Source organism: Puma concolor, chromosome A3 (genome assembly GCF_028749965.1).
Source record: "Puma concolor isolate L17-30 chromosome A3, mPumCon1.1.hap2, whole genome shotgun sequence".
NCBI lineage: Eukaryota > Metazoa > Chordata > Mammalia > Carnivora > Felidae > Puma > Puma concolor.
In genome coordinates, this window is record NC_141669.1 from 117,818,619 (window position 1) to 117,845,856 (window position 27,238).

Genomic DNA, 27,238 nt, shown 5'->3' on the forward strand with positions numbered 1-27,238 from the left:
TTTCATGTTCATGAAGGCCCTAGAGCTAAGGTGTTTTATTTCAGGAAGTGAAATGTATGCCACATTTAGATCATATGGTCGTTAGTAAGTACCAAATTGATTAAAAAACATTGGAGGTCTGTCTCAGCAGTACCCAATAAAATATGATTACAGAAAGTGAGCAGGTATTTTGTCTCTTTATATGCCTGTTTGGTACTTTGGTACTGCTATATATGGTGCATTTTTAAAGTATTCTGCGTCAGTGCTTCTCAAACTTGAACGTGCACATAAATTGTCTAGGGGGGAGGGTCTTACTAACATGCTTATTTTTATCTAGTAGGTTAGGGTGGGACCTTAGTATCTGCATTTCTAATTCCCAGGTGATGCTAATGTTACTGAACTACACTTGGAGTAGTGGGGTTCTATACACAAAGCCATGGAGATCTCTGGGAACAAAAAGGTGGTGGTTAGCCTTTTGCTGGGGTATTATTTTCCACTTTCTCTTTATCCAGACACATCCCTTCAAGTTTGTACAAGGCCATGGTCCCCTTCTGAAGACTAGGGAGTTATACTTAATTACAGTTATTCTAGCATTTAGCTTTTAAAACCATGGTTAAAATTTCTTTGGGAGTTTGAATTTCTATGTATTTTGTCAAATTTAAATGCTTAAATATTTGTTGCTTAATTGTGAACATAATTCTTTTTTTTTTTTAAGTTTATTTATTTATTTTGAGAGAGAGAGAATAAGCAGGGGAGGGGCAGAGAGAGGGGTAGACACAGAATCCCAAGTAGGCTCTGCACTGTCTGTGGGGCTCGATCTTGAGAACCGTGAGATTGTGACTTGAGCCAAAATCAAGAGTCGGACAATTAGCCAACTGAGCCACCCAGCCACCTCTAATTTTTTTTTTTTTTTTAAGTAAACTTTGTGCCCAACGTGAGGCTCAAATATACAACCCTGAGATCAAGGGGTGAGTGCTCTACTGACTGACCCAGCCAGGTGCTCTAGTTGTCAACATCATTCTTGACATGAAGTCTTCTAGTAAATAAATACTTCAGAGCTTATATAGTAGTTAGCCATCTTGTGTCTCTAATTCCTCACTTGTCATCCTACTATGGGTTGGAAGGAAGTCTGAGATACCCCAGGTTATCAGGCTGATAGGTGTTGGAATTTCCAAGGAGTCCTTTTTGGTTTTCTAGGTTCTGGAAATTGGCCTGGGAAAGGCAGGTGCCTGGACCTTGGATAGAAGCTCCTGGCTTATCTCTGTATGAGAACTTCACAAAGGGGAATGCTGGTGGAAAGGTGACATTCTTTGATGGGGATTCTATGCTTGGGATGCTCTCTCTGTTTTTGTACCAACATCTCTATTTCTGAGTTTTAGTGGGTTTTTCCTCCCTAAATGTCTTAAGTCATCTGTACCTATTTCCCTGGCTGTCATCTGTCATGGCCTTTTCCAGCATGATCCTGTTCTGGGCCCTAATCAGGACAAACCTGAATGACTAGACTATTTTGTGTCCTGTGCCTCCCCCTCCCTCTCATCCCTCACATGAATGTCAGATCCTCTTCAGTAACGGATTTGATCTGGATTTGGCTCTAGTCCCAGCTCTTCCACTCACTGTGAGACCCGAGGCAAGTCACTTAATGCTAGTGGGCCTCATTTTCCCCGTTTGCAAAATGAGGGGCTGATTATCTCCAAGGTTTACCCTGCTCTGAGTCTTTGTTAGTACCTTGCTTAGAAACCCAGTGTCTGTGGGAGCATGTTGTTAGATCTGATTTCCTTCACGTGCTCTGTTGGGCAGGCTGCCAATCCTTCCCTCGTCCGAGTCACTCCTGCCACTGCCTCTTTGCTAGCCTAGGCAGCCAGCTTGTCCTCACACCCAACTTCAGCATACTTCTGCCTCCATGTCCTCTGCCAGTTCTATGCTTTACTTCATTCAAAATTGCCTAACCTTCTCAGTGTTCTTCAGTGTTCATTCAACGTTAGGTACGTCCCTGAATCACTAAGAGGGAGTCTTGTAGTTTACATACAACCATGTTTATATCTCTTATCTGATATATATTTAAAAAGTGTTTTCTTCTCCTCCCCACCCCAACTTTCTTTTTTGCTTTCAATTACCAGGCTAGGCAGAATGAAATTTAAAAGGGAAGCAGGCGGTTTGCTTTTGGCTGGAGTATGAGGAAAGTGAGATGTAATGCTTTTAGTCCTCTTCTCCCAAAGGTCTTGCATATCAGTGGGGAATCAGCTACCTGGTACTTCTTCCGGGACTTGAAAGGTGCTCAGACTCCCTGTCTGTAATTTGAAAGTGTATCCTGAGTCCAAACACTATTTAAAAATGACTTCTAAGTGCTTTTCTTCCTAATGACACACTCAGCCATAAAACCTCAGACAAGAGTTTGCTAAGGGGGATGACAAGTAATCTAGATTTCAAATAATTTCATCAGTGAGTAAAACTAATAGTTCTTTGAGAACACCTGATTATCTTCAAAGGCAGTTGCTGACACTGCCTAGAAATCAGGGCTCAAGGTTGTCTCTAACTCCCCAGTCTCCATTCCTTTTTAGGAGCTACTGGGGGGAAGTTTACAGTTTTCGTGATAAACATTCTTTAACCAAAATGTGTGCTTAGTTAGAGCCTCCTTGGTTGGATTGTAAGCTCAGAGAAAGGGAGGATGTTCCTGTTTTATTCATCTCTCTCAGCAATTGCCCCTTATAGGTTGTTAACTGACTAACCTTAACTTAGGGTAACCTACTGAAAATTGAAACCCCAATTTATAATGCTGTGACAGCTTTGCTAGGTCTTAGGCTAGGTATCCAGCTGTTCTTTGCTTTCTTTGACCAAATAATGGAAGTAACAAGCTTGCAGAAATCCCATAAAATTTTAGGAGCCTGGTGTGAGTCACTGAGCATAAATAGGGCAGTTTGTATGAAAGGGAGGTGGTGGATCCATGGACTTTGGGGAAGGATTTAAAATGGTGGTTTGTGGATGCCTGGCTGGCTCAGTTTGTAGAGCATGTGACTCTTAACCTCGGGGTCGTGAGTTCTAGCCCCACACTAGGCATAGACCTTACATTAAAAAAGAAAAAAATGAGGGCGCCTGGGTGGCTCAGTTAAGCGTCTGACTCTTGGTTTTGGCTTTGGTCATGATCTTGAGGCTTATGGTTTTGAACCCTAAGTTGGGCTGTGTGCTGGCAATGTGGAGCCTGCTTGGGATTTTCTATCTTTCTCTCTCTCTCTGCCCCTTCCTTGCTCACACTATGTGTCAAAATAAATAAACTTAAAAAAAAAAAAAGATTTGATTTGATGAGAACTTATCCCATGTCAGGAACATAATTCTAGGATTTTAAAGGCTGACTCCCAGGCATCTAAGGTGACAATTTCAAGCTCTTTTTGTCTTAGTAGAGACCTGATTTTTAAAAAAAATTTTTTTAACGTTTTACTTTATTTTTTAAGAGACAGAGAAGGACAGAGCACGAGCAGGGGAGGGGCAGAGGGAGAGGGAGACACAGAATCTGAAGCAGGCTCCAGGCTCTGAGTTGTCAGCACAGAGCCCGATGCAGGGCTCGAACTCGTGAACTGCGAGATCATGGCCTGAGCCGAAGTTGGACACTCACCTGACTGAGCCACCCAGGTGCCCCAATAGAGACCTGATTTTTTAAAGGTCTCTTTCCCACATGGAAAAATTGCACAGCATGGTGGATTGACATACCTTTGTTGCTTCTACAGGTGGACAGATGTTGGGATTTCTAGATTGTGGAAACCTGGCTTGGAAATAGGGATATTTTACAATAATAATAAACATAGTCAGTGTTTTTTTGAGCACTCTGTTGGAGCTTATTGAATCTTTACAATTTATCTATTATCCTCACCTAGTAGATGTGGAAACTGAGATTAAATAACTTGTCCAAGGTCATTTGGCTAATGGAGTCCAAGTTTCTTTGCCTGCAATCCTAGTGCTCTTTTTTTTTTTTTAAATATGGAACAGTTCACAAATTTGAGTGTCATCCTTGCACAGGGGCCATGCTAATCTCTATATTGTTCCAATTTTTGTGTATAAGCATGATCCCAGTGCTCTTACATCCTTATTTAAATGCCTTACTTTTCTACCCAGAGGTTTGATTAAACTTTAATTATAATATCAAACAGGTGTCAGTCTGGAACCCAGAACTTAAGTACTACTGAGAGAAGAGGTGGCCTTGCCATTTCATCCCAGATTTTGTTCCTGACCATGCAAACATGCCTCAGTTGTAGAAGCCAAACTCTTCTAGCTCAGGCTGCCTCTTTCCCTTTCTTGAGGCTCCTGGGCATGGCTGAGTTGTGCTGTTTGATTGTCCCTTGGTCCCATGGAGTGGTGAATGCTGTCCAATGTCTTTTTTTAATTTTTTATTTTTATTTTTTATTTAAAGAAAAAAATTTTTTTAACGTTTATTTATTTTTGAGACAGAGAGAGACAGAGCATGAATGGGGGAGGGGCAGAGAGAGAGAGGGAGACACAGAATCGGAAGCAGGCTCCAGGCTCTGAGCCATCAGCCCAGAGCCCGACGTGGCGCTCGAACTCACGGACCGCGAGATTGTGACCTGAGCTGAAGTTGGACGCTTAACCAACTGAGCCACCCAGGCGCCCCTGTCTTTTTTTTTTTTTTTTTTTAAAGTAGTCTCCATGCCCATCGTGGAGCCCAACATGGGGCTTGAGCTCACGACCCTGAGATCAAGACCTGAACTGAAATTAAGAGTTGGCTGCTCAACCGACTGAGTCACCCTGGTGCCCCCAATGTGCTTGGATGAGTAGGACATTGGTTGTGTTGTGATCTATATAAGAATTGTACCTCTGTAATTCAGAAAGGCAAGATAGTTAAAGAGACACCTATCTGTATGGCTGTATGGGATGTGGTGGGAAGGACCAGGATTTGGAGGCAAAATGCCTGAGTTTCAGTTCTATCACCTGCCATTATCTTGGGACTACACATAACTTGGGCATGTGGCTTAAACCTCTTGGGCTTCTCACCATGGCATGGGCAGTGGAGGCAGACTTCCAGCATAAGTAGTTACTTAACCTCCCTGGACCTCTGGTTCCTTATTCAAGTATCATCATAACTGCCTCACATTGATCATTGGAGGTATCAGTAAATGTTACCCTTTCCTTCCATTCCCTAATCTTTAAAAATGGGAGTAAGAAAACCTAATGTATAGGGTTATCAAAATTTGGTAAACTGTGAAGAGTTGAGTGTATGTTATTGTTATTCTGTTTTATTTCTCACAAATTATTTTTAAAATCTTTTCATGTTTGTTAGTTGTATTTTATCTGTAACTATATCAGTAGTATCTATAAGAGGGAAAGATACTTAATTTTTTTTTCATTTTTACACAAAACATGTTAATAGTAATCCCTTACTGTCATTAGTATGCAGATATCCCAAGGCCTCATTTTTATTTCCAAAGGCCTTACTATTATTATTATTATTAATTTTTTTTAATGTTTATTTATTTATTTTTTCGCGAGAGAGACAGAGCGTGAGCAGGGGAGGGGCAGAGAGAGGGAGACACAGAATCTGAAGCAGGCTCCAGGCTCTGAGCTGTCAGCACAGACCCCTATGCGGGGCTCAAACCCACGAACCGTGAGATAATGACCTGAGCTGAAAGTCTGTCGCTCAACCGACTGAGCCACCCAGGCGCCCCACTATTATTATTATTTTAAGTTTATTTATTTTGAGAGAGAGTGCAAGCACATACACACACGTGTGTGCACGAGTGGGGTAGGGGCAGAGTGAGGGAGAGAGAGAATCCTAAGCAAGCTCTCTGCTGTCAGGACAGAGTCCAACGTGGGGCTTGAGCTCATGAACTGTGAGATCATGACCTGAATTGAAATCAGGAGTTGGATGCTTAACTGACTGAGCTACCCAGGTGCCCCACCAAAGGTCTTACTTTTAGAAGTAGTATAAGTATAGGGGGTCTTAGAGGAGGTCCTGGCTCTCAAAGCCCAGCTCTTCTGCCTGGCTAGGAGACCATGGGCAAGTTATTTGCTCTCATTCTCCTATTCTTCTGTAAAATGGGATAATACTGCCAAATAATCTGCATTGTTGAGAATAAGATATTTGTCAAGGATTTAGCCTGTGAAGTAAATGTTAGCCATTTCCTGCTATTAATGAAGGCCACGGGGCACCTGGCTAGCTCAGTTGGTAGAGCATGTGACTCTTGTCTCAGGGTTGTGAGTTTGAACCCCATATTGGGTGTGGAGCTTGCTTAAAAATTTTTTAAAAAACATTATGTATATGTTTATATATTCCATGAATATAAGTTAATATTTAAAGAATAAGGTTAGGGGCGCCTGGGTGGCGCAGTCGGTTAAGCGTCCGACTTCAGCCAGGTCACGATCTCGCAGTCCGTGAGTTCGAGCCCCGCGTCAGGCTCTGGGCTGATGGCTCAGAGCCTGGAGCCTGTTTCTGATTCTGTGTCTCCCTCTCTCTCTGCCCCTCCCCCGTTCATGCTCTGTCTCTCTCTGTCCCAAAAATAAATAAACGTTGAAAAAAAAAAATTAAAAAAAAAAATAAAAATAAAGAATAAGGTTAATTAGTTGACTGTTCAATAATGTGTTTGTCTTTAAATTTTTTTTTTAATGTTTATTTATTTTTGAGAAAGAGAGACAGACAGCATGAGCAGGGGAGGGGCAGGGAGAGAGGGAGACACAGAACCTGAAGCAGGCTCCAGGCTCTGAGCTGACAGCACAGAGCCTGATGTGGGGCTTGAGATCATGAACTGAGCTGCAGACTGACACTTAGCCGGCTGAGCCACCCAGGTGCTCCAATGATGTGTTTGTCTTTAAAACCCCATACGCAGCCAAACAGTTGTAATTCAGGAAAATGTCTTTGTATCCCCCATGGAGTAATGGCTCCATATCTACATTGTTTGCTTGGGGTACCTGAGTGGCTTAGCCGTTTAAGCGTCCAACTTTTGCTCATGTTATGATCTCCTGGTTCACGAGTTTGAGCCCCGCATCAGGCTCTGTGCTGACAGCTTGGAGCTTGGAGCCTGCTTTGGATTTTGTGTTCCCCTCTCTCTCTGCTTCTCCCCAACTCATGCTCTGTCTTTGTCTCTCTCTCAAAAATAAAAACATTAAAAAAATTAAAACAAAGTTTTATGATATAGTGATACCTCAATTAAGGAGTTGTGTAAGAACAGCTTAGTTGGGTATGTTTTTAAAGACTCCCTTATCTGAAAGGAAGCCACTCCACAGTTACCAACATTTATAGATAGACTGGAGCTTCCTGTCACTGAATATAACTTTTCTTAGGCCCAGGGAGCAAAATTGTAGTCTTGTCTTCAGGTGCCTCATTCCCTGTGCCTTGCCTTCCTCCCCCTGCCCCTAAAGAGTGGTAATGGTTCGTACATTTGCCCGTGGAGCCTCCGAGTGATGGCTGTCTTGAATCCCTACCTCCGTCTAGGGGAATGATACTTGTCTTTTTTCTTGTTTTTGATACTATTGTGTCAGTGAGGAAGTTGACATTTAACAAGCACCTGACCACCACATAAGGACACTGCTTGTTGAATGCTGAGGGTTCCAATGAGGGTGTTTAGGGCCTTGTGAGAGATCATTCAGAGACCTGCAGTTTCAGTGTAGCATGTTGAGTGCTGTGGCCCAGAGAGTGGGCCAGACTGCCGTGGGAGAATACCAGAGTGGGCTGCTGGCCCAGCAAGCCCTTCAAGGAGGTGTGGAAGGACTGGGCAGAGGAATCAGCTTGTTTGAGCAAAGGTCCTGGAGGTTGGAACTACAAGGATTCTGGCTGTGTGGCTGCAAGAGCAGTACTTTGAGAGCCAGGCTGTGTGCTAAGTAATTTCTCTCTTCCCAGCACCTGTATGAAGGCATGAAGTTGGTACTGTACTGTTCCTGTTTTACAGATGAGGAGCCGGATGCTCAGAGAGAAAACTTGTGCAAGTTATCTGGAAAATGTTGGAGCTGGGATCGAAACCCAGGCTGTCCCACTCCCAAGAATTCTGACATCTAGCCATTGTGTGCTACTGCCCCTCTGTTAAGCTTGCCTACTTTCCTATGAAAAAACAGTATTTTATTTATTTATTTTTAAAAGTTTACTTATTTTGAGAGAGAGAGAGAGAGAGAGAGAGAGAGAGAGAGCACACGAAAGCATGAGCAGGGGAGGGGCAGAGAGAAGAGAAGTCCAAGCCAGCTCTGCACTGGCAACATGGAGCCCTGCTTGAGGTTCAAACTCACGAATTGTGAGATCGTGACCTGAGCCGAAATAAAGAGTTGGATCCTTAACTGATTGCCATCTAGGTGCCCTAAGAAAAATTTTAAAAAGTTTTATTTATTTAAGTAATCTCTACACGCCACATAGGACTTGAATTCACAACCCCAAGATCAAGAGTCTCAGCCTACTTTCCTGTGTTTTTTAAAGCTTTTTAAAAAAAAAAGTTTATATATTTTGAGGGAGGGAGAGTGTGAACCTGTGTGTGGGGGAGGGGCAGAGAGAGAATCCCAAACAGGCTTCACGCTGTTTGCACTGTTAGTGGGGTTCAAACCCATGAACTGTGAGGTCATGGCTTGAGCCGAGATTGGGAGTTAGATGCTCAACTGATTGAGTCACCCAGATGCCCCAACAGCTTAGTTTTTTTATTTAAAAAATGAGAATTGGGGCACCTGGGTGGCCCAGTCGGGTGAGTATCTGACTTTGGTTTAGGTCATGATTTCGTGGTCTTTGAGTTCAAAAACCCTGCATTGGTCTCTGTGCTGACAGCTCAGAGCCTGGAGCCTGCTTCAGATTTTGTGTCTCCCTCTTTCTATACCCCTCACCTCTCACCTTCTGTCTCTTTCAAAAATAAATAAAAATTAAAAAAAATAAAAACCGAGAATCATCATCATCATCATTATAAACCTAAAAGACACTAAATGGAATGATGGTTATACACAGCACATAGAAGAGGGTCTGTAATAAAATAGGCAGTCGGAAGATGTCAGTTTATAAGACAATATTGATTTGGATCTGGGAAGGTTGTGGCTAGGGGCTTTGAGCTCCACTGAAAGCTGTTGTAGTAATTGGATTAGAACTGGTGGGGGCCAGAATTGGAAGAGACTTAGAAGTAGGTGTTACAAAGTGGTGACTGTGAGTTGGAGGCAAGGGTAATGCCTCCTTGGCATGTTGGCCAGTCTCCATCCTTAAACTGTGATGAAAAAAGAAGGAACTTGTGAGGGTAGGATGGTTAGTTCAGTGAGGTTGAGTAAGGTGCCAAAGGTCATTGAACAAATATATTCTGGAGCCAGTCCTGGGCGTGAGGCTCTTTACACTGCTTCTGGGAAGATCCACTGATTTGACCAGCTCATTCTCAGTAATTTGGAATGAGTAAACTCAACTTGTGTTTGCTCTCTGAATTTTAATTGTGGAAGGAAAAGCTTGGCTTTTGGAGAAAGCATTTCTAATATCTGTAAAGAGGGTAGAGAATTTTTGGCTTATTTCTTTTTTTCCCTTCCACCTTTCCTGATTTCCCCCCTGTCCTTTGCTTCCTTCCTTCCTCCTTCAAATAAAAGAGGTTAATTCAGCTCTTAACAGTGTGACCTGGGGAAGGGCCTGAGGAATGGAACTGGTCTTTACTTTAGACTCAGTCTTCCTTCTGTGTCCTTGAGGAAATGAGGGTAGTGGTAGAGGGGCCCTTGCCCCTACTTCAACCAACTTGTCGTCTCCCCAGGCTAAAGACATACTTCTTACGTTCCTTAGTATATTGGATATTTTTTGTTAATATTCCATGATAATATTGACTGTAATCCTTTGTGTCTGATGTCCTTTTTGCTAGTACTACTATTACACCAACCATTATATCGCTAGTACTGGATATTTAGTGTTTACTGTGCTCAGTATTAGACATCTATTAACTCACTTATTTCTCACAACAACCCCAGGAGGTAGGGGTTGGGTTATCAATTCCATTTTGTAGATGGGCAAGTAGAGAGAGATTCAGTGATTTTTCTCATCTTAACTCAGCCAACAATAAGTGGAGCCAGGATTGGTCAGAATGTGAGTCTGAAACCTGACTGTGCTCCCATCCTTAATCACTCCTGACTGTCCTCCAAGACAGAACTTTGGCAAAGAGTCCCCTTGGAAACTTCCTCCTGTGAGATTGCCATGTCACTGGACCTGCTGATACTGTTTATGCTTTTATGGGACAGCACGGTGGGCTGCAGGGTAGTCAGTTTCCACCTCCTAGGGATGTGAAGGAGAGGGGAGCTCATTCCCACCCGAGGCACCTTGCCTCTAGGACTTCCCTTTGCTGAAAATTTTCCCTTGGATCTTCTCATGGTTGTCTCCTGGTCATTTAGAACTCTGCTAAGACCTCAGCTTCTCAGAGTACTTTGTAACACTTATCTAAAGTGGTCCTCCCATGTCACTGGTTCACATTATTTTGTTGGGTTTTTCCCCACAGTGCTTATCCTGACAGAAGTTATTTTCTTTGTGTAACTTGTTTATTGCCTGCCTTCTCCATTAGAGAACAGGGTTGGGGTAGTCTTCCCTTCCCAGTATCTATCTCCAGAACCTGGCACATAGGCATTCAGTAAATATTTATTGAGTGAAGGAGGCATGAAGATTTAAGCTGGTCTTTCACTTGAAGTGTCCCTCCATTGAAAGGGGGTTGAATTAAGTTTCAGAGGCACCATCACCACTAAATGGAGGTTGAATGCAAGCCTGGTGGTAAGCACTGTTGGGTTATCACAAAGCTTGTTCTATAGTTTCTGGTGATTGACATTCTTCCCTTGAGTGTCCCAGGGTTTATTTTCCCCTATATCTCAGCTGACTTGTTGAAAGGTCTTGTTCCATACCCATCTATCACTTTAATTATTTATTACTTTAAGTCCTTGGTTCCTTCTTGAGCATAATGGGGTTGCTGAGGGCATGACCTCCGTTTACCATGGCTGCAGTACTCTTTCACCTCTCCCAAAATGAAACCCAGAGCTTTTGTCAGTACAACATTAACTGTAAATGTATTCTAAGTTTGGAAAATTCTGCTGCCATTTTTTGAGTACCTACTTTGAGTTAGACAAGTAAGGACTTTGCAGACCTTTTCTCAATCCTTATAGCACCCAAGACAGAGGCCATTATTAAACCTCATTTGATGAGTAAAGAGAACTCAAAGATGTAGCTCATAAATAAGCATATGTGGTGGTTAAGAATCTGGAGCTGCAGGGTCTAAGGTTCAAATCCTGGCTCAGCCTCTTACCAAATGGGTGTCCTAGGATATCCCTAACTTTGTTCCTGTTTTCTCATCTTTACAATGAGAATTAATGCCACCTACCTCTGCAATTGTTTTAAAGATTACATGAGTTAATATATGTAGAGTTAATTAGCTATTGTTATTATAGATGTTTTTCAAGTAGGTCTTGTCAGTCTGCCTAAGGGTATTTTCTATCCTTTGGTAAGGTTAGCTCACATCACCATCATTTTCTTTTTTAATTCATTTATTTGGCATCTGTGAGCATTAGTCCTTCCTTTCCCTAATGGAACTTATAGTGTAGTCCTACTACATTAGGTTTATTTAAAATTTTTTTTTAATGTTTATTTATATTTGAGAGAGAGAGACAGAGACAGAGCATGAGTGGGGGAGGGGCAGAGAGCGACTGAGACTGAATCTGAAGCAGGCTCCGGGTTCTGAGCTTTCAGCACAGAGCCCCACGTGGTGCTTGAACTCAGGAGCTGTGAGATCATGACCTGAGCCAAAGTTGACGCTTAACTGACTGAGCCATCTGGGCGCTCCTACATTAGGTTTTATTTAAACATACTCTTGTTTTTAGGGGCATCTAGGTGGCTCAGTTGGTTAAGCTCCCGATGGTTTCAGCTCAGGTCATGATCTCATAGTTCATGAGTTCGAGCCCCATGTTGGGCTCCATGCTGCCAGCGTGGAGCTTGCTTGGGATTGGATCTCCCTCTCTCACTGCCCCTTCCCCCACCTCTTGTTTTTAAATTGTTTTTTAATGTTGATTTGATTTTAACGTTGATTATTTTTTTATTTTTGGGAGAGAGAGAGAGAGAGAGAGACAGAGCATGAGCAGGGGAGAGGCAGAGAGAGAGGGAGACACAGAATCTGAAGTAGCTCCAGGCTCAGAGCTGTCAGCACAGAGCCCAATGTGGCGCTCGAACTCATGGACCATGAGATCATGACCTGAGCCAAAGTCGGACGCTCAACTGATTGAGCCACCCAGGTGCCCCTTAAATATGTGAACTAAATCTACTTTCCCCAGAGTTTTATCTAAAGAGCTATTTTTTTTTTTTCATTTTCACAAATGATTTATTTTTATCCTGGGCTGTATTCTTCACATTAAGGTTACTGAGTCCAAGTGTATAAGCAGTTTTACAGCATGTTCCTTGCTTGCAGATTGCGGTGTAAAAAGACAGCCATGGTGAGGGCCCTAGGCAATAGTTCAGATGTTCAGTTTCCTCACAGCCGGGCCAGTCTTAGGTTTTGGCCTTTCTGAAAAATTAAATATTCTTGCTTGTTATATAATGGTGTGATAATTCTGACACAACATCTGGAAAGCAGCCAATTACTTGATCTTCCTGCCTGTATTCAAATTGTGTTTGTATCTAAAGGCATGAATATAAGCATAGCAACAACTTTGGTAAAGGAGAGAGGAAGGCCCTTTTTCTTTTTTCTTTTTTCCTTAAATGTTTCTTTATTTTGATAGAGAGCATGTTCACAGGCAGGGGAAGGTACAGAGAGAGAGGGAGAGAGAATCCCAAGGTGACAGTGCAGAGCCTGTTGTGGGGCTCAAACTCATGAACTGTGAGATCATGACCTGAGCTAAAATCAGGAGTCCGATGCTTAACTGATTGAGCCACACAGGAGCCCCTAGAGGAATAGCCTTTGAGAAGTGGTTGGTGTATCTCTGGGAAAATCTTGTTACCTGTTGTAAGAGGTATCTCCTGCTTTGGAGGACCTGCGAAGCTGCTGGCTGCTCTGCACCTCGGTTTTCTGTCTGTGCCACAGCACTATCACATGTAGTCTTAACTAGATCACATGGCAGTTGTGAAGGTCTGGTAAGACAGTATAAGAATGAAAGGACTTTTGTATATTTAAATGTTAGGAAGAAATATGAAGAAATAACAAAGAAGGAACCCAAAATTAAAATCTTACCAACTAGACAATCCCTGTTGACAATGAAAGAAAAAGTAAATTCTTGGGACGCCTAGGTGGCTCAGTTGGTTAAGCATCCAACTCTTGATTTCAGCTTGGGTCATAATCTCATGGTTCGTGAGATTCAGCCCCTTGTCAGGCTCTGTCCTGACAGCACAGAGCCTGCTTGGGATTCTCTCTCTCCCTCTCTCTCTCTCTCTCTGTTCCTCCCCTGCTCATGTTCCCCCCACCCCCCATCTCTCATGTGTGCTTTTTCTTTCTCTTTCAAAAAATACATTTAAAAAATTACTTTTTATTTCTATTTATTTATTTATTTATTTATTTATTTATTTGGCTCCATACCCTGAGTGGAGCCCAATGTGAGGCTTGAACTTGTGACCCTGAGATCAAGACCTGAATTGAGATCTAGAGTTGGATGCTTGGGGTGCCTGGGTGGCTCAGTTGGTTGAACTTCTGACTCTTGACTTTGGCTCAGGTCATGATCTCACGGTTCGGTTCATGGGATCGAGCCCTGCATAGGGCTCTGTGCTGAGCATTGAGCCTTCTTAAGATTCTTTGTCTTTATTTGCCCCTCTCCTGTGTGTTCTTTCTCATAATAAATAAATAAACATTAAAAAAAAAAAGTCAGATGCTTAACTGACTGAGCCATCCAGTTGCCCCTTAATTAAAAAAAATTTTTTTTTCAACGTTTATTTATTTTTGGGACAGAGAGAGACAGAGCATGAATGGGGGAGGGGCAGAGAGAGAGGGAGACACAGAATCGGAAACAGGCTCCAGGCTCTGAGCCATCAGCCCAGAGCCTGACGCGGGGCTCGAACTCACGGACCGCGAGATCGTGACCTGGTTGAAGTCGGACGCTTAACCGACTGCGCCACCCAGGCGCCCTGCCCCTTAATTTTTTAAAGTTATTTTTCATTTTTTTACTTTGAGAGAGAGTGTGCGTGCATGTGCACACCAGCAGAGGATGTGCAGAGAGAGAATCCCAAGCAGGTTCCAAGCTGTCAGTGTGGAGTCCAGTGCTGGGCTCCATCTCACAAACCATGAGATCATGACCTGAGCTGAGATCTAATGTCCTGATGCTTAACCGACTGAGCCACCCAGGCCCCCTACCCTTGCAAATACATTCTTAAGGTTAGAAAATTCTACCAAAATAGTAAGATAAAAAATGAAAGGTTAAATTTTCATGCTCCGTTCCTCTCATTAAGGGAATGTCCTTAAATAGTTTCTTGGTTCCTTCTAAGAAATAATTTTATACATATGCTGTGATAGTTGTGTCTAGGGACGCCTGGGTGGCTCGGTTGGGTGTCCAACTTCAGCTCAGGTCATGATCTCACCATTTGTGAGTTTGAGCCCCACATTGGGCTCTGTGCTGACAGCTCAGAGCCTGGAGCTTGTTTCAGATTCTGTGTCTCCCTCTCTCTCTCTGCCCCTCCCCCATTTGCACTCTGTCTGTCTAAAAAATAAATAAACATAAAAAAATAGTTGTGTCCATATGTCTGTTTGTTTACATTAAAGGGATAGTACCATACACATGCCTCTACATCATGTCCTTTTTACTTGACAGTATGTCTTGCAGATGGTTCATATCAGCATCTACAGATTGCCATTTTTCCTTTTAATGGCTGTACAATATTCTGTTGTCTGGATGAACCATAATTCACTTAATGAAGCCTCTTTTGATGGATATACTAGCTGTAGAAATTTCAAAGCTATATTAATCATCGTTACAGGTAATTGGGCAGACTTTGGGGGATATATCTGTAGGGTAAGTTACTGGCAGTGGGACAGCTGGGTTGCAAGTATATGTATTTTTGTAGATAGTGCCAAGTTGCCTTTAGAAAAGCTTTTCCAATTTATGCTTCTAACAACAGTGTATAAGCATGCTTTATTCGCCTCATCCCTGCAAATACTAGTTATCCTACCTTTACATTTTTTGCCTTAGAAGTGAAAAATTGTTATTTTGATTTGCATTTCCTTTAATAAGTTAGTTGTTTGGCATTTTTGTTCTGGTTTGTATGCAGTCTTTGTTAATATGGGAAGTTAGCTCCTTGTCACATACTCTGCAGTTATTTTCCCCCATTTTGAGAAAGTGCCCTGTAAATAGTATTACAAGGCACACAATTAAAGCTTTCATTTTATTGATACAGGAGCATTGACTGCAAATACTGTATTTAAGGAAATAAGTCTTTCTATCTCCTTTGTGGCAGTGGGTTCCCATTGTAGGGAAATTTGAATGTAAAGGAGTAATTTGAAGACCTGACAAGGTCTTTAAAATGGAATCCTAGGGGCACCTGGGTGGCTCAGTCAGATGCTCAACTTATGGTTCCTGAGTTTGAGCCCCACGTCAGGCTCTGTGCTGACAGCTCAGAGTCTGGAGTCTGCTTCAGATTCTGTGTCTCCCTCTGTCTCTGCCCCTCCCCTGCTCACTCTCTGTGTGTCTCTCTCTCTTTCAAAAATAAATACTAAAACAATTAAAAAAGTATGGAATCCTATATAAATACAGATTGCGTTAGGTTTTTTTTCTCTCTTAGTTTTTCTCAGTGTCCTTATTGAACATATTCCCTTTAACTCTTAACTTGGAAGCTGGAGCTTTTTGGAAGAAAAAGCTAAGGGCCTGAAGAATGGATAAGTTAAAAACCTTAGAATCTTAGCCTTTTGGAAAATAATTTGTGTTTGAAACTAAATGTGAGAGGTAAAAAAAAAAAGACATGCAATTTTTTTTTTTTTTTTTCAACGTTTTTTTTTTTTTTTATTTATTTTTGGGACAGAGAGAGACAGAGCATGAACAGGGGAGGGGCAGAGAGAGAGGGAGACACAGAATCGGAAACAGGCTCCAGGCTCTGAGCCATCAGCCCAGAGCCTGATGCGGGGCTCGAACTCACGGACCGCGAGAGCGTGACCTGGCTGAAGTCGGACGCCCAACCGACTGCGCCACCCAGGCGCCCCAATTTTTTTTTTTTTTTTTTTAATTTCCTGCTTCTGTCTGGACTTTTTTGTTAGTAGTTGTCAAATTATTTTTTTTTTTATGTTCGTTTATTTATTTATTGAGAGAGAGAGAAAGAGACAGTGTACGCATGTAGGGGAGGGGCAGAGAAAGAGAGAATCCCAAGCAGGCTCTGCGGTGTCAGCCCAGAGTCCAATCTCGGCTCGATCTCTCACCTGAGATCATCACCTGAGCCAGTTTCAAGAGTTGGATGCTTAACTGACTGAGCCACCCAGGCACCCTGTTGCCAAATTAAATTGGAATTTTGGGGTACCTGGGTGGCTCAGTCTGTAGAACATATGATTCACGATCTCAGGGTTGTGAGTTCTAGCCCCATGTTAGGCGTAGAGCTTACTTAACAACAACAACAAAATTAAATTGAGGCTTTCAGATGATTTCTTGGGTGGCACTTCCCTTGCCCTTTGTTAGAGCTTGTTCATCTCTTCCAGTGTTTATGTTTGTCTTTCTGGGTGGACTGGAGCGGGGACTGAGTTGGATTTCTTACTCCTAATTTCCAGCACAATGCCTTACCGATAGTACTAACTAATCATTTATTGAATGATTTAATGTGAAATCGAAAAACAAATGCTGCCACCCCAGAACAGTGGTAGGAAGATTGGAGATGGGACACAAAAGTCAAGTTAGTCCTTAGTCTTATTCTTTGTGATACCAGGGAGTGAAACCTCAAACAAGTGGGTCAGAGTTAGAAACAGGTTTTTAGTTCATTTGTAGGGAAGACCTTCTGACAATTCAGCCTCAAGAGTAATTGTTTCCTTCTTTTCTTTTCAGCCACTGGGAATAGTTTGCTCATCTTCATTCATTTACTGCCTCGTTCCCACAGTCCTCCTGTATTTTAGTAGGAAGCCTCCTTGGGTACCTGAGGAGAATTTGTGTGGTGAAAGAATTAATTTAGAAATCAAGCAGACTTGAGCTTTTTGTTCTGGGGCTTGTCACTTGGCACCTGAACCTTAGCCAAATTATGCTAAGCCTAATTTTCTCATTTGTGATAATAGAATTATCTATTATCTAGGGGTGCCTGGCTGGCTCAGTTGGTGGAGCATGCAACTCTTGATCTCGAGGTTGTGAATTTGAGCTCCGCATTGGGAGAGATTGCTTAAAAAATAAAATCTTTGGGGTGCCTGGGTGACTAAGTCGGTTAGGTGTCTGACTCTTTATCTCAGCTTAGGTTGTGATCTCATGGTTTGTGGGATCGAGCCCTGCATCCAGCTCTTCATTAACAGCATGGAGCCTGGTTGGGATTCTCTCTCTTCCTCTCTCTCCCTTCTTAGCTCGCACGCCTGTGTTCTGTCTCAAAGTAAATAAACGTTAAAAAAAAAAAATCTTTAAAAGAAGAATTATTAACAGCTAATAACTCTTTTATAGTCCTTACTTTGTACCAGCCCTGTGCCCCTTACATGGATTATCTCATTTAATCCTCACACCTGCTGCCTGGAGATAGGTACTATTACCACCACTAACCCCTTTTAAGGAGAGGAAACAAATTCAGAGGGGTAATTTACCCAAATTCATTCAGCTAGTAAAGGATGGATCTGGGGATTCAAGCCCAAGCATTTAATCCCATTACATTATGTTACATACATGGTGTCTGTAAAAGGGAGCTGTCCCCCTGCATAAAGTCTGACAAATGCTAGTAGCTCAGTGAGTGTTCAGTGCCACTCTGCCTTTTTGTTTGGCATCACTTTTTTTAAAATTTCTTTTATAAGTTTATTTATTTATTTATTTAGAGAGAGGGAGAGTGCGCGCTCATACTTGCACCCTGGAGTGTGTGAGGGAGGGGCAGAGGAAGGAGAAAGGATCCCCAGATCAGGAGTTGCATGCTCAGGCACCTGGGTGGCTCAGTTGTTAAGCATCTGACTTCGGTTCAAGTCATGATCTCACAGTTTGTGAGTTCCAGTCCCACATCAGGTGAGCTCATGGCCCTGCTTCAGGTGAGCCCCTCTTCTATCTTTCTGCCCCTCCTGGGATTCTCTCTTTGTCTGCCCCTCACTCACTTGTGCGTATGCTCGCTCTCTCTCTAAAAAAAAAAAAAAAAAAGTTGTTTGCTTTACCTACTGAGCCAGCCAGTATCACATTTTCATATAATCTGGGAGGCCAAACTGTTAATCTGTATATTACCTATTGTGCATGAAGTCAGAGGTAAAAAGATGATTTGAGTGGTATTTGGGCCAAGCCAAAATGAAGACTTTTATACTGATTGGATTTACTTATATCAGATTTGATATTTTCCTGGAGAATGTTAGGTAAAGCCAGTCAAACCTCTGACTCTCCCTTTCCTAGGGTCCTTATAGTGGAAACACTCCTTAACATAATAACTTTTCAGTTTATTAGAATGTTTCAGCTTCCTTAAACTGTCAACCATTTCTGCCTTCGTTTGACTTGGTTTGCAGCTTTCCCCAGTATCAGCTTATCAGAATTGGTTGTTTAATGCTTAACTCATCCTTCAAATTACATGTTTTTGTTTTTTTCTTGGAGTATTTCCATTGTGAAAAATTTTAAATTTATGAAACTGTTTGAAAGGAAAAGAACAGGGACACCTAGTTGGTTCAGTTGGTAGAGCATATGCCTCTTGATCTCAGGGTTGTTAGTTCCAGTCCTATGTTGGGTAGAGCTTACTTAAAAAAAAAATAAAAAGAAAACAATCACCTATAGCCCCCCCCCCCCTTTTTTTTAAAGCAGGCTCTACGCCCAATTTGGGGCTTGAACTCATGACCTGGAGATCAAGGGTTGTATGCTCTACTGACTGAGCCAGCTAGGCTCCCCTGTACACACATGAGTTTTGTTTGTTTGTTTGTTTGTTTTTTAGAGAGAGATTGTGAGTGTGGGAGAGGGCCAAAAGAAAGAGAGAGAGAGAGAGAGAGAGAGAGAATAAGAATTCTAAGCAGGCTTCACGCTCAGTGCAGAGCCCAAGTGCCCCCAACATGACCCTGGGATCATGACCTGAGCAAAAATCAAGAGTTGGATGCTCAACTGACAGCCACCCAGGCGCCCACCCCAACACACGAGTTTTAATGTGAGCTCAACGTGCTGTAATTTAGGATTCTGTCTTTTCATGTAATGTATTGCAAACAAATTCTTCCTAGGATGTGGTGGCATTACACATCAGATATGAGGATCCACTTCTGTTATTTTTCCACAGTCAGTCCATGGCAAAGATTTTGCTTCTGGTATGAGGCAGATGTTGCCCTTGGCAGTACTCTTATGTTGCTTGGGCAGTGTAGGCTTTTGAGACCCAAAGTTTAGTGGGAGAAGATGTAGCGAGATAGCCTGCTGTATGGAGGTGGCCTGCTTAAGTGCCCCGAGAGCTCAGAGTGGCTACATCTCATCTCCATTAGAACCATCATTGGCCCCTAAAGATAAATTTTATTCATATAGAAAATGACCACCAATCCACACCCAAAGGTTTGATAAAGAGTTACTTAGGAAAAATATAAATTGTCAGAATGAACTCAAGAACAGGCAGAAAATATAAATATATCAAAGAAAGTACAAATAGATCTTGTCTAGCCTTCCAGATAGGGCCAGAAGTCAATGTCTCAGCTTTTGTTTACTTCTTATGTAGTACTTAAAATTCGTAGAAGTTGCAGATTGCAGTTATTCCATTAATCTATTTTTTTAATAACACGACTTTTTTTTTTTTAAGTGTATTTTGAGAGAGAGCAAGAGAGAAAACGAACGTGAGCGGGGGAGGGGCAGAGAGAGGAGAGAAACAGAATCCCAAGCAGGCTCCACACTGACAGTGTGGAGTCCAACTCGGGGCTTGAAAATCTGAACATTTAACCAACTGAGCCAGCCAGGTGCTTCTGTTTATCTGTTTAGTGGCTATATTTTTGTCTTTCCCTAGTGGACAGAGACTTCATGTGGGCTTATGTCCCTTTTGGTCTTGGCTGTTTTTTTTTAATAGTCTCTCAGCAGATACTTGTTGAATGCATTAGCAAATGATTGAATTTAACCTGGAGAGTAATTGTTGTTTTGGAGTTCTGAGAGGTGCCCCTTATAGGTGAGTCCTTGGTAAGCAGTGTTGAGTGGGGGTCTCCTCACAGTCCTGGAACTACAGGATGCTGCATAATAGAGGAGGAACCAGTGGAGGACACTTCTATGTTGGAATGAGAGCAGGCATGAAAGAAGTCACTGACAGGGTTTCCTGGAGCTTTGTGTTTTGAATAATTCCTGTTTGTCTTTTATGTGTAGTGAGTGATGCTACATTCTGGGCAGACTTTCCCTAAGTTTCATAAATATTTAATTGGCTTTTTCAGGAGAATAAAGGCAGCCCCGCTGATGACTGAAAATGACAAAGCATCCACCTAACAGAAGAGGAATCAGCTTTGAAGTGGGAGCCCAGTTGGAAGCCCGGGACCGATTAAAAAACTGGTACTTTTACATTTTTCTGTTAATTAAATTCCTTCAGTAAAGGATTTTTGCTAGCACTGATAAAGAGGGCTTTTCTTAAGTGTTCTGTAGTTTTTTCCTGCTCCCTGACTCTTGGAAGGTGGAAGGAGACTTAAGCCTAGAGCCGGGGGAATGTCCTTTCTCTTTGGTGCTGGGATCCATCTGTCATGGAGAGCATCCAGTGACTATTTGTTAATACTTGTTTCCCCTTTCTGTGTGTTTGTGTGAAGGAGTTACGGGAAAAAGAAGCATAGATGGCTATAAGGAAGGGACGAATTAATAGTGGCAGCTCTCTTGATCTTGGGTACCTGTCTGGAAGAAGAGAGGAGAGAAAAATCAGGGATGGAAGAATGAAGGAAAGGGATTAGATTGGAATAACTTGTGTGTTGTGAACACCCCATCCTGTTTTCTGAGTATGTGGTATGGTTGAAATTTAACATCACTCTGAAGAGGTGATTAAATTTAGAGACTGAGGGCTTGTAGTCCTGACTTGTCATTGGTTTATGACCTCTGACTTGTAATTAGCCTCTTTGAGCATCAGCTTTATCTATAAATGTGTGGGTACTAGTAGTATCAACCTCCAAGTTTTTCTGAGAATCACGTAGTAGAATGTGGGGAAAGACCTTCCTTATCAACTATAAAATGATGGTTGTTGTTGAGGACATCCTAGAATCTGGCCATTTGTTAATGCTTAAGGGAAAGGTGGGAGTTTCAGAACTCAAACGTTTCTTAGTTGTTGTTGTTGTTGTTGTTGTTTTTAAAGTTTATTTATTTATAATCTACACCCAAAATGGGACTCAAACTCATGACCCTGAGATCAAGAGTCACATGCTCCACCAGCTGAACCAGTCACATGCTCCCCTTTCTGAGTTTTTATAAGGAAGAATGTAGCTCTTTTGGGGAGTTTTCTGAAAATAAGCTGACCAGTTCTTGGGGTGTAGGTAGAGAAGACAGGGGAAAGAGAAGCGAGGAAGTGGCTGGGGCAGAAATGTCTCTGCTGCTTTTTGGGGCTGGAAGAATTGATATATGAATTACAAACACTTTGAACACCTAGTTGTTGTAGGCTGTTTGTATCATCTATAATTATTTCCCTTTTTGGTTTCTCTTAGCACTTTTTAAGGCAGCTTAATCAAGGGAGGGAATTCTTTTTAAATGTGAAAAAAAAGTATGGGGCGCCTGGGTGGCGCAGTCGGTTAAGCGTCCGACTTCAGCCAGGTCACGATCTCGCGGTCCGGGAGTTCGAGCCCCGCGTCAGGCTCTGGGCGGATGGCTCGGAGCCTGGAGCCTGTTTCCGATTCTGTGTCTCCCTCTCTCTCTGCCCCTCCCCCGTTCATGCTCTGTCTCTGTCTGTCCCATAAATAAATAAAAACGTTGAAAAAAAAATAAAAAAAAAAAATGTGGAAAAAAAGTAAAATATAGAAAAAGTAAAAAGTACATCTAGCTGTAAAATAATCTGTGTACTTGTCACTCAGGATAAATATCAATAAAATACACTAATATATAAAATTTAATAATAAAATTTAACAAATTAGTAAATATCACTCAGAATAAATAAAACATTTTTATTATATTTATGTTTTAAAAAATAAAAGACATAAAACATTTCTTATATAATAGAAGTATATTTTATACCCTTACCAGTTCAATTCTCCTTCTGTATTCCATGGAGGCAACCAGCATCCCAGACTTATCCTTATCCCAGTTGTATCCTTTCTGTCCACGTTTTTAAATTTTTACTATGTATATGTATGCATAAATAATAGAAATATTTTAGGTATTAAAAATTAATATAAGTAGTAGTATATCATTTGTTTCTTTATGTTTTTGTGATTTAGCTATACTGATACATAAGGTACTTATCCTATATTTATTTATATTTAATTTTTTTGTACTTTATTAAAACATTTTTTTTAATGTTTACTTTTGAGAGAGAGATGGAGTGTGAGCGGGGGAGGGGCAGAGAGAGAGGGAGACATAGAATCTGAAGCAGACCAGGCTCTGAGCTGTCAGCACAGAGCCTGATGTGGGACTCAAACTCACGAACTGGGAGACCATGACCTGAGCTGAAGTTGGACGCTTAACCAACTGAGCCACCCAGGCACCCCTCATTTTATGTTATTTTATTTTTATTTATTTATTTCAAGTAAGCTCTAGGCCCATCTTGGGGCTTGAGCTCATGACCCTGAGATCAAGAGTCTCACACTCTTCTGACTGAGCCAGCCAGGCACCTCAGCAGCACTGTGTTTAAAGTGAAAAACTGGATGCCTCCCTGGCTCAGTTGGTACAGCATGCAGTTCTTGACCTTGGGGCCATGAGTTTGAGCCCTACATTGGGTGTAGAGATTACTAAAAAGAATAAATAAAAAAAATAAACACAGTGCTACTGTGAACATCTCTGTAAATGCCTTTTTGTGTCCATTTGCAAGAATATTTATTGGGCAGTGACTTTTCAAACTTGTTTTATGGCAATTTATAGTAAGAAATATATTTTAAATCCAGGGTAGTAACCATCCGTATATACACACATAAATTTCAGTGAAGCAAAATTCTTTAGTAACCTTTCTTAACCTTAGTACATGCATTATACTTTGATGTTTTTCTTCTATGTTGTGTGTTTCCTGACCATATGCACAAATGCTGGTCTAGAATCATTAATTTCATTTTATAATTGAATGGGTCATGAACTACTGTTTGATAAGTCCTACTCCAGTGAATTCGTTGAGTAATATACACATTTTCAGTTTTATTGGAACTTGCAAAATTTATCTCCAAAATGCTTCTACTAAATTGCTGCCACCAGTAGTACATAAAACTTCTTGTTTTTCTACATCCTTATCAATTTTTGCCTTTGATAGACTTTCTGGTTTGTCAGTCTGTTGGTTATAAAACTTTTATTCTTTGTTCCCTGTACTTCTGGTGAAGTTGAGCATTTTCCAATATCTGTGTTTTGTGGCTTGCTCTTGACTATTTTTCTATTGGATTGTTTGTCTTTTCTTAGTGATTTATCAGTATTTTACTAATATGTTATTGATTCCAATGCTTTGTTAGTTTGTATTGCAGAAATCTTCCAGTCTGTAGCTTGTCTTTTCAGCTTACTTCTGATATCTTTCATGGGATGTAATATTCTCTGAAATTCTTCTAAAAGTTTTAAAGGTTTGCTTTTTACATTTTGATCTTTATCTACCTAGAATTAATTTTATGTATGTGATGAACTTGGTCTAATACTCGTTTTTATTCACCATATAAATAATCAGTTGCCCCAGCATCTTTTATAGGATAGTCTGTCCTTTCCCCACTGATCTGCAATACTACTTCTATATATCAAATCCCATAACATGGGTCTCTTCTTAGCTCTTTATTTTATTAATTTGTATTTACTCCGGTGCTACTAGCAACACATAATCTAATAGATATTGTTTTAAAATAAATCTTTTTAAATTAATTAATTGTGAGAGAGAGAGTGAGTGAGCGAGCACGAATGGGGAAGGGGCAGAGAGAGAGGGGGAAAGAGAGAATTCCAACCAAGCTCAACATTGCCAGTGTGGAGCCCGATGCAGGGCTCAAACCTATGAACTGAACTGTGAGATTATATCCTGAGCCAAAATCAAGAGTTGGATGTTCAACCGACTGAGCCACCCAGGCGCCCCTAAAATAAGTCTTGATATCTGTTAAGACAGGTTTTGCCTTTTTGTGGTTTATTTTCTTTGTTGTATTCTTAGACCTTTACTCTTATTTTTTAAACAGTTGAAGTATAATTGACAGTCAGTGTTACATTAGTTTCAGGTGTAGACATTTGCTTTTAACATGAATAGCTGTATTTGTGTAGTTTCTTAAAAACTGTTGTAGTTTCACAATAAATTGCATTGGATTTATAATTAATTTGGGGGAATTAACATCTTTATGATAGAGTTTTTACTTATGAAAATATTATTTTTTTGTATTTATTCACATTTTCTTTTATGAACTTGTTTTATAACCTCCATTTTGCATATTATCTGTTAGACTTATTCCTAAGTACCTTCTAGTTTTTGTTGGTTCTGTGAATGGATCTTTTTACATTATATCTTTTCTTTGGTTATTGGTGGTGTGTAGTAATGCTGTTGAGTTTTTATTGTTGTTGACCAAATTCAGTGTGTGGACTTTACTGAGATCATAGCTCAAAAACAATTGCTAAAAAAAGATTTATGACATTTATGATATTGTTGGATATTTGAACATTGATTAATGATATTAAAGGATCATTGTTAACTTTTGTAGGTATGGAAATGATATAGCTATGTTTTTAAAAAGTCCTCATTTTTTAGAGATTATATACTGGCATATTAATGACTACAATGAGGTGTTGTCTGGGACTTGCTTCAAAGGAAATAGGAAATGAGGAAAAGATGGAGAATAGCGAAAGCAAAAGTGGCAGTGAGTGATGGGTATGTGAGGGTTTATTGCTGTTGAGTTTTATTTACTAATCTTGTATCTAGAAACCTTGCTGTATTTTCGTATTTGTCCTACTAGTTCTTTTAAATTTTATTATTATTTAAAAAATACTTATTTTGAGAGAGAGAAAGAGAGAGACATTCCCAAGCAGGTTCTGCGCTGTCAGTGCTGAGTCTGACATGGGGCTCAATCTCAGGTACCTGAGAGGTCGTGATCTTATGACCTGAGCTGAAATCAAGAGTCAGATGCTTAACCAACTGGGCCACCCAGGCGCCCCTTGACCATATGCATTTTTGTCTCTTCAGTCTGTTAGTATGGTATATGACATTAGTAGAGTTTCTAAGCTTGAACAATTCTTTTTTTTTCCTTCCAAGATTTTATTTAAATTCAAGGTAGTTAACGAATAGTTTTAGGAGTAGAATTTAGTGATTCATCACTTACATATAATACCCAGTGCTCATCACAAGTGCCCTCCTTAATGTCCATTGCATTTAGCTCATTCCCCCACCCACCTCCCCTCCAGCAACCCTCAGTTTGTTCTCTATAGTTAAGAGTCTGTTAGGTTTGTCTCCCTTCTCTGTTTTTATCTTACTTTATTTTTCCTTCCCTTCTCATATGTTCATCTATTTTGTTTCTTAAATTCCACATGAGTGAAATCATATATTTATCTTTCTCTGACTGACTTTTTTTGCTTAGTATGATATACTCTAGTTTCATCCATGTCGTTGCAAATGACAAAATTTCATTCTTTTTGATGGCTGAGTAATATTCCATTGTATACATGTATGTGTGTAAATATATATACATGTATATATTATGTGTGTGTATAATCTATATACATACACACCACATCTTCATTATCTGTTCATCAGTTGATGGACATTTGGGCTCTTTCCATAATTTAGCTATTGTTGATAGTGTAATGTTGAATAAGTCTTGACTATGTTCCTGGATAAATCCTATTAGATCATTTATATAATAAATTATATAAACGTTTGCTAATATTTTATTTGAGATTTTCATATCCACGTTCACTCTTTTCTTCCCCTATCCTTGTCTGGTTTCAGTGTGTTATAGAAATCTTAGAAAATGAGGTAGTTTTTTCTTTATTTCCTCTGGAAAAGTCTCTTGAAGCTCTGCTAAATCTTGCTAATACCCTTTTTTGCAAAAATAAAAAAAAAATTTTTTTTGAGAGAGAGAAAGAGTGGGCAAGAGTGCAGGGAAAGGGCAGAGGGAGAGGGAGAGATTGAATCTTAAGTGGGTTCCACGCTCAGCACGCAGCTCAATCTCATGATCTTGAGATTATGACCTGATCCGAAATCAGGAGTCAGACACTTAACCAACTGAGTGAGCTTTACAGGTGCCCTTGAAAATAAATTTTAGACTCTCAAATCAAATACTTTAATAGTTACTGTTCTGCTGTGTTCTTTTTCTTGAGTAAATTATGTCAATTTTATTTATGCTTATGTCATATCTTTTTCAAGTATGTTAGCAATATTAACACTATTTATATAATAAATAGTAAGTAACATAGGAGAAAGTTACTTGTAAATCTACCAACCTAACTACTTAGTCTTTTCTGTAATTGCTTATGTATGAAATAGGTATGACCACGGGGTGCCTGGCTGGCTTAGTTGGTAGAGCATACAACTCTTGATCTCGTGGTCATGAGTTCAAGTCCCATGGTGGGTGTAGTGATTACTTAAAAAAAATTCTGTTAAAATAAAATAGGCATGATCAGTGTGTACATAGGACTTCTGTACTTTTACTTTTTTAGTCATTATGAAAGCATAATACAGTAGATACTTGTTCTCTTAAGTGGGTAAACAATATTTCAGATTGTTATTCTACCTGTGTAGAAGTTTTTGCTTCCAATTTTTCTTCACATTTCCACAGAAAGTGGTGTATTGCCTTTAGAACAAAATAAGATACTTTCAGAACTTTTGTTAGTGGGGGCACCTGGGTGGCTTAGTTGGTTGAGTGTCCGACTTCAGCTCAGGTCATGATCTCGCGGTTTGTGAGGTTGAGCCCCGCGTCGGGCTCTGTGCTGACAGCTCACAGCCTGGAGCCTGCTTCAGATTCTGTGTCTCCCTGTCTCTCTGCCCCTCCCATGCTCATGCTCTGTCTCTCTCTGTCTCTCAATAATAAATAAACATTAAAAAAAATAAAAAAAAACTTTTGTTAGTGAAGAAAAACCGTTAGAAATTGAAAACTTTTCTAAAATATTATTTGGCAGCTGATCAAGTAGGCCCTTTAAGTTAGCAAACTTACTGCCTGCAACTGTGTGGAGCCCAAGCTGTCCGATTAGATACAGCTAA

At 40.7% G+C, this 27,238-nt stretch overlaps 1 protein-coding gene and 1 non-coding gene across 6 annotated transcripts in view; one reads left to right on the top strand and one right to left on the bottom strand.

Annotated features, from left to right (window-relative positions):
* PHF20 (PHD finger protein 20) overlaps positions 1-27,238 on the top strand; it is a 172,751-nt gene that overhangs the window by 27,926 nt on the left and 117,587 nt on the right. For 4 of the 5 annotated variants that reach the window (XM_086702082.1, XM_086702084.1, XM_025931715.2 and 1 more), the window contains exon 2: positions 20,358-20,472. In XM_086702082.1, the coding sequence (XP_086558208.1) occupies positions 20,390-20,472 (83 nt within the window). In that variant the 5' untranslated portion in view covers positions 20,358-20,389. Of the gene's footprint in view, positions 1-1,176; positions 1,280-20,357; positions 20,473-27,238 lie in introns of those variants that run through there. The other variant, XM_086702083.1, reaches the window with a different exon arrangement.
* Positions 3,943-4,046, bottom strand: LOC112869792 (U6 spliceosomal RNA). The gene has a single exon (XR_003224438.1). It is a non-coding gene; the product is annotated as a U6 spliceosomal RNA (small nuclear RNA).